Source organism: Panthera uncia, assembly GCF_023721935.1.
Source record: "Panthera uncia isolate 11264 chromosome C1 unlocalized genomic scaffold, Puncia_PCG_1.0 HiC_scaffold_3, whole genome shotgun sequence".
Taxonomy (NCBI): Eukaryota; Metazoa; Chordata; class Mammalia; order Carnivora; family Felidae; genus Panthera; species Panthera uncia.
The window spans coordinates 101,503,323-101,510,894 of record NW_026057584.1 but is presented as its reverse complement, the minus strand read 5'-3'; the positions used below and the strand labels follow the sequence as shown (position 1 = coordinate 101,510,894).

General features: G+C 36.2%; 1 protein-coding gene across 8 annotated transcripts in view; it reads right to left on the bottom strand.

Moving 5' to 3' along the window:
* PTPN4 (protein tyrosine phosphatase non-receptor type 4) overlaps positions 1–7,572 on the bottom strand; it is a 217,005-nt gene that overhangs the window by 12,453 nt on the left and 196,980 nt on the right. For all 8 annotated transcript variants that reach the window (XM_049616206.1, XM_049616209.1, XM_049616205.1 and 5 more), the window contains 4 exons: positions 5,048–5,214; positions 4,200–4,290; positions 4,053–4,114; positions 989–1,135 (listed from right to left, as the gene is read on the bottom strand). In XM_049616206.1, coding sequence (XP_049472163.1) covers positions 989–1,135; positions 4,053–4,114; positions 4,200–4,290; positions 5,048–5,214 — 467 coding nt within the window. The remainder of the gene's footprint in view (positions 1–988; positions 1,136–4,052; positions 4,115–4,199; positions 4,291–5,047; positions 5,215–7,572) is intronic.

Genomic DNA, 7,572 nt, shown 5'->3' with positions numbered 1-7,572 from the left:
ATATATATATATGATTATACCATGTTTTATTTGTTACATTTTGATTGTTTCCACCCTTTGGCTATTATGAATAATGCTGCTATGAACATTTGTGTACAAGTATTTGTGTGGATGTATGTTTTCATTTCTCCTGGGTATGCCTAGGAGTGAAACTGCTGAGTTGTAACAACTCTTATGGTTAGCCTTTCGAGGAACTGACAGACTGTTTCCCAAAGCAGCTGCACCATTGTACAAATTTACCAACAGTATAAGAGGGTGTCATTTTCTCCCTATCATTGTCAACACTTGCTATTATCTGTCATTTTTATTTTAGTCATCCTATTGGATATGAAGTGCTACCTCCTTGTGGTTTTGATTTTTGCATTTCCTTTGTGACTAATGATGCCAGCCAAGCACCTTTTCATGACCTTACTGGCCATTTAAATATCTTTATTCAAGAAACATCTACTCAGAATATTTGGCCATTTTTAAATTGGGATTCTATCAGGGCACCTGGGTGGCTCAGTCAGTTGAGCGTCCGACTTAGGCTCAGATCATGATCTCACAGCTCATGAGTTCGAGCTCGGCGTCGGGCTCTGTGCTGACGGCTCAGAGCCTGGAGCCTGCTTTGGATTCTGTGTCTCCCTCTCTCTCTGCCCTCTCCTACCCACTCTGTCTCTCTTTCTCTCAAAAATAAACAAACATTAAGAAAAAAATTTTTTAATTGGGGTTTTATCATTTTATTGTTGAGTTGCAGGAGTTCTTTATATATTTTAGATCCAAATCCTTTATCAAATAGCTATTAATCCATTTAGATAACAACTGATAATAGTAGTTAACATTTATATATCATATTTATTATGTGTTAGTCACTATGATTTTAATCACAACACAAGAAAGTAAGTTTAAAGGTTACAAAAAAGACTAAATCAACGTGAATATTTTGACCATATATGCAATTTAATTTGAAAACAGCGCAAGCATTGTTTAAGATTCAAGTATGACTTACTCTGCCACGTTCAACTTGTGTGGTCAACATTACAACCATGGAGGAGCCTTGTTCCCAAGTCATCTGCCAAAAATCTGTACAAGTGTGTGGTAATGGCCCTTGACAAGCAATATACTGATTTATAATGCTAGAAGAAGGGATTTCCATCTAAAAAGAAAAGGACACAAAACTAAAAGTCTTTTACATTATTACTTTTTACTGTGATCAAGTATATGAAAATCATCCACTAAATAATAACTGAATACAACTGATCTCAAAAAGCTGCAAAGTCAATAAAACTTTATTAACAATTTCTTTATCTATAGAAGAAATTTCTCAGTAGTTTTATACATATTTATCTTTTAAGTATTGGGAATAAAAATTAAAATATTTTCCGAAGCACTCTTGCGGGCTTAAGAGCAGCTTTACAGAAAACCCTGCTTTAGAGGAAGAGACTTGCTACAGAAATAAAAAATATTTGTCTCTAAACAGCTTACAGGTAAAATTTGCAAGAAGCAAAAATTCTGCCGTTTGTTTTAGTTCAGACTTTACAAATAATACACACTATATAACATATATACATTATACTATATAACATATATAAGAAATATACACACACATACAATAGAAAAAGATAGTAAAAATATTTTAAATTAATTATTTTTAAGAAGAAGTAAGATCGTGAGTATTCGGGGAGGATTATCATCCTACTACATTTTGAGACTTCATTAAAAAAGAAGGGGCGCCTGGGTGGCTCAGTCGGTTAAGCGTCCGACTTCAGCTCAGGTCACGATCTCACGGTCCGTGAGTTTGAGCCCCGCGTCGGGCTCTGGGCTGATGGCCCATAGCCTGGAGCCTGCTTCCGATTCTGTGTCTCCCTCTCTCTCTGCTCCTCCCCCGTTCATGCTCTGTCTCTCTCTCTCTCAAAAATAAATAAACGTTAAAAAAAAAAATTAAAAAAAAAAAATAAAAAAAAAACGAAGAAAAGGTGACACACGCACATGGCACTGGAAGAATACTAAAGGGTGAACAGAAAAAGAGGTCTCACTCTCTTCCCAGCCTCTGGTTCACACCCAGAAGAACAATCGTTTTTGCTAATTTCTTTATTTTTTTAATTAAAAAAAATTTTAATGTTTTTTTATTTTCGAGACTGAGAGGAGACAGAGTGTGAGCGGGAGAGGGGCAGAGAGAGAGGGTGACACAGAATCCAAAGTAGGCTGTAGGCTTTGAGCTGTCAGCACAGAGCCCGCCGCAGGGCTCGAACCCACAAACTGTGAGATCATGACCTGAGCCAAAGTTGGACGCCCAACCAACTGAGCCACCCAGGTGCCCCTCTTTTTTAATTTAAAAAAAATTTGTATTTATTTTTGAGGGGGCGGGTAGAGAGGCAGAAAGAGAGGGAGAGAGAGAGAATCTCAAGCAGGCTCTGCACTGTCAGCACAAAGCCCGATGCAGGGCTTGAACTCATAAACCATGAGATCATGATCTGAGCTGAAACCAAGAGTCAGACACTTAAACCGACCGAGTCACCTAGGAACCCCTCTAATTTCTAAAATATCCAGAGACACTCTATAAATAACACACAAATGTACATGCAGAAGTCTTTGTTTTCTGTAAGACATAAAATGTGGCTTACAATGTTCTGTGTATCTTGTTTCTTTTTCCACTTTATCATTGAGATCATGTCAGATTAGTACATAAAACTTCATTCTTTTTAATGGCTCTACTGTATAAATACAACATAATTTATTTAACAAACATTTAAGTTGCTGCTAATGTATTTGTTACCATAAACAAGACTGCACTGAGTTATTTTTATAAACCTAACATTTTTGTTAGTTACCTCTCCAAAGAGGTTGTACCTATTTATACTTCCACCAACAACGTATCAGGGATGCTTTTTCCCTGAGAGTCTCTTTAATATACTGCTGATCCCTCACACACAATTTTGAAACTCCCAGTGCTCTGAAGTGTAAGTTTGTCCTTTGTTTGGTACATCTGACCTAAGTTGGACTCATTTGACAACAATATCTGACCTGAGTTAATCTAAGATTATTTACAGTCTTTAGGAGTACCACTCAGTGGGAATATCCATGTTTCCCATTGAGTATCAACGCATTGATTACAGGGTAATGTCACATAGTCTACTAGGGATGTTACTTATTACAGTATTTGGTATAGGCACTGAATAAACTTTCAAAAATCCAAAAAATTACGAATCCCAAAGTCTATTTGGCCCCAAGATTTCAGATAAGGGATACAGACTTGTATATGATATTATCACACTTTTTGATATTTCAATCTAATCGGTGAAAAATAGTAATCCCTTGCAGTTTTGATTTGTACTTTTCTTTCTGTGAGTTAAGTTTAGATGAGTGTCTAAACTTAGAAAAAATTTTCCCTCTCTGATTTTAAATAATTCTCATACATTTCCTCCAAGTAGTTTCACCATTCCATTTTTACATTTATATTTTCATATATCTAAAATATGGTATACAAAAAGTGAGGAAGTAGGTGAAGTATTTATAGATAAAAAATATTTCTGAACTATTCTATTCCACTGCTCTATATGCATGTTAATATACCAGTACCAAACTATTTTTGGTAAGGTTTATTTATTTTGAGAGAGAGTGTGAGCGAACACGTGCACAAGTGGGGGAAGGGCTGACAGAGAGGGAGAGAGAGAATCCCAGGCAGGTGCCCCAGTATCAAATTATTTTTTAACATTTGTATTTTAATATTTTTCAATACCTGAAACTGTTAATATTCTCTCAAATATAAAAGGAACCTCAAAGTTTAGGGATGCCTGGGTGGCTCAGTTGGTTAAGTGCCTGACTCTTGATTTTGGCTCAGGTCATGATCTCATGGTTTGTGAGTTTGAGCCCCGCATCGGGCTCTGGGCTGATAGCACAGTTGGGATCCTCTCTCTGTCTCCTTCTCTTTCTGTCCCTCCCCCCGCCGCCGGCCTCATGCACACTCTCTTTCTCTCTCTCAAAATAAATAAATATTTGGGGGGAAAAAATGAACCACAAAATTATAGTCCGTCTTATTCTGAATGACAAAGGCACAATAAAAATAAACTTACGTTTATATAATTTGCATTGATATAGTCTTCATTACCCTTTAAAATGACCCGTGTAGCATCATCTGAAAAAAATTTAAAAGAAAGAACGTTTTAATAAAGCTATGCTACAAAGATTGAACTTAATAAACAGAGATAGTAGATACTTACAAGGCGAAATATCTCTGTATCTATTTTTGGAAATATTCTGAGGTAATTTGGCACAAGACATTGTCATTCCAGGTTTTTTCCGATATAGTTGCTTTAAAAAAAAAAAAAAAAAAGCTTAAGATGAGTTCAGCAAGCCATTAAGAGGTTCTGTTTTGTTTTTCAGACTTATTTCTATGCAAAAAACAAACAGGTTTTCTTCCTTAGGATATCTCAACCGTACAATGATGTATGTACCTTAGGCTAGTAGGGTATTGAACCAAATTTGCAAAGCTGAATTCTGTGCAATTTCTCATGAGACTTATATACCATTTTCATTTAGTTTGGAGATGTTTACACAGTATATGAACCAAGAACTTCTCAAAAGAAAAACTGACCTACCCTAAATGATTTACAGTCACAAATGGTTTATAGTCAATCATCAATAACACATACTTTAGAACAACAAATATTAATGATGACCAATTAGACAGACAAAAAGTAGAGAAGGATTAAATATGACTAGGTACAAAAATTCTTTTTCTTTAACTCAGAATTTTTAGCTCCACCATAGACTATCTTTACCTGTTACCTTTCATAAAAAGAGCTATATAATTACAGGAAAAAATTTAGTTTGAAGACATACGCATAAAATCTCCTTATTCTTCTCTTTTAACAGATTATCATGTCACCACAGCTAGCATTTTGCAAGAAATGTTTAAAACTATGGATTTTAGAACATTTTTTAAGTCAATTATTTCTCAGAATATCATTTTAGTTTATACATTATAAATGATAGATTAGGTAGTTAGGAAACCATGAAATTAATTTAAAAATATGGCCCAACATCCTTTCCATACAATAGTACTTACATCAAATTGCGTCAGGACTGTTCCAGTGATAAGCCCCTCAGCTAGCTGGATCATTGACTCCCGCAGGGAATGGTCATCCTGATGGACGCTATCTAGTGGGGCTTTCTCAGGAATGTACTGGAAGTCTGGTTCATTTTCTAGCTTTTCTTCCACTACATCATATACAGCTAAAAAAAAGCCACAAAAAAAAAAAAAAAAAAAAGCCACATGGAAATCTTAATGAATTGGCAAGAATTTACCAGATGTGTTCTTTAATTTTGTGTCAGGAAAAAGAATTCATCAGATCTCAGTCCGGTGCCACTGCATAAGGGACAGAGAGTGGCTGTGAAGTTGAACCTTGTTGTACCTTTAGGGAAAAGAAATGTTCCTGGGCATACTGCTGAAAATGCCTGTAACTTCAAGAGGAGCTGCCAAGATAGCAGCTCAGAACAGACCTGCCCTTAAATTGTGGGGCCTAGAACAAAAGTAGAAACAGGGACCTATATACTATACACCCATATATGAGACGATACAAATAACTTGAATAGAGTGCTAAACAAAATCCTTTCTATCCTCTTTCCTTGAAACATCTACAAAACCTAGGAGGGCAGAATCCACTGTCACAATAGAAGGAAGAGAGCCAGAACCTAGACTCCGGCCTGGAGCCCACCCTACTTCTTTTCCTACCCTAAGCTCCATTCTTAGCTTGGGGGCCTATGAACATATGTGTGAACATACCAGCCCATATGAAGCTTGTTCTCCACTCCTCTGCAAATTGCTGCCTCTTAGCTATCCTGCTGGCCCAGTGGTACATATACCATGTGATCTATCCCAGGGAGAATGGACCTAGGGAAAATGGCCACACTGTAAGTGGCATCAGAGCTATATGGACAGAGAACTAAAGGTTAAAAAGAAGTGTCTAGAAAAGAAGGCACAGTCATAGGTGATAGACTGGTATGCCCCCCTGGTCCTGCAAAATCCTAACCCCCCACAGACAAGGGCAAAGCTGAAAGAGAGCCAGAGTAGAACCAAGCTAGTGGCTTCTTTTACCCATGCCTAACAGGTCTGGTTCCTGTTCAGATGTGTGCACTTCTGAGAAGAAAAAATTTCTGAAATAAGGAATGAAAAGAAAAAAAAAATATATGAATGTATTCTAAGAAGAAATGAAATCTAAAGGGGGGAAAACCTACAAAAACAAGTTGTTTGTCTTTCTGGTATTTTTTATAAACATAGTTTTAAATTTTGATGTTATTTTAAATAAAAAGGGACATGACAGAGTCATGCTGAAAGTAAATACAAGTCCCAGTCTAGATTTTGACAATAAAACAACAGAAAGGTCTTTTACCAAGAACTAAGCCATAGATGGTTTCCTCTCCTATTTTATTTTATTTTATTTTATTTTATTTTTTGTTTTGTTTTGTTTTGTTTTTATGTTTATTTATTTTTGAGAGAGAGATAGAGTGTGAGCAGGGGAGGAGCAGAGAGAGAGAGACACACACACAGATCCAAAACAGGCTCCCAGCTCTGAGCTGTCAGCACAGAGCCCAATGTAGGGCTCAAACTCATGAATGATGAAATCATGACCTGAGCTGAAGTCGGACGCCCAACCAACTGAGCCACCCATGCACCCCGTTCCTCTCTTAAAGTATGAATGAAGTGATTTAGAATTGCAAAAAGGCTATGACTTTCCCATTAAATGGAATTTTGTTCATATTCTGGTTCTATACAAGTCATGAAATTTGTAAGCAGATAACTGAATATCTTGGTGTCAAAGTGTCTTCAACTATAAAATAAAGATAATTCACGTATCTCACTGGCTGGCTGCAAAGATTAAAAGAGAATATATAAAATAGCCCAGGTGCAGAACTTACTATTAAGTTCTTTAGGAGCTGTTATCAAGAGAAAACACAACAAGCAAAACTGAGGAAATATTATTATTCTTAGTATAAAATTTAAGTTGCATTATGTGACAGAAAATGCCTAGTAATGAATCACCTAAATATCAGGACTAAATGCATGTGTTCCTTGAAAAGTCAAAATAGAATGTTCTGTTGAAGTCCTCTGAATTTTCTTAGAAAGCCAATTCTAGACAATGAATGCAAAAAACAAAGTAGACAAGAATGAAAATGCCTGTTTGTACCCAAGAGACAAAATGAGTGTTTTGTATATCTTTTTCTTTTCTTTTTTTTTATTTTTGTATTTTTCTTTTTTAAAGAAACTCTCATGGAAAACTCTGCAGGGTTGGGTGTGGTGGTGGTGATAGGGGAACAGGCCGAGTTCTAACTACATTTTACTTCTTTATGGTATGGTAAATATCCAACAACTGGTAGCAAGGCATTAACCAACAATTACTCTTGTGGCTAAAACTGTGGTTAATGATGAACTGTTCAGAACAAAACTAGAATATTTACAATGCTGGGATACAGGCATATAAGAATTTTTCTCAGAGGAGACTGATAAAGTGTAGCAGGCACTTGAAACAGTGCAATAAACTGAAGAAAGGAGGAGGGTTTCTTGCCAAAAAACTTAAGGAAGGGGGATTTAAT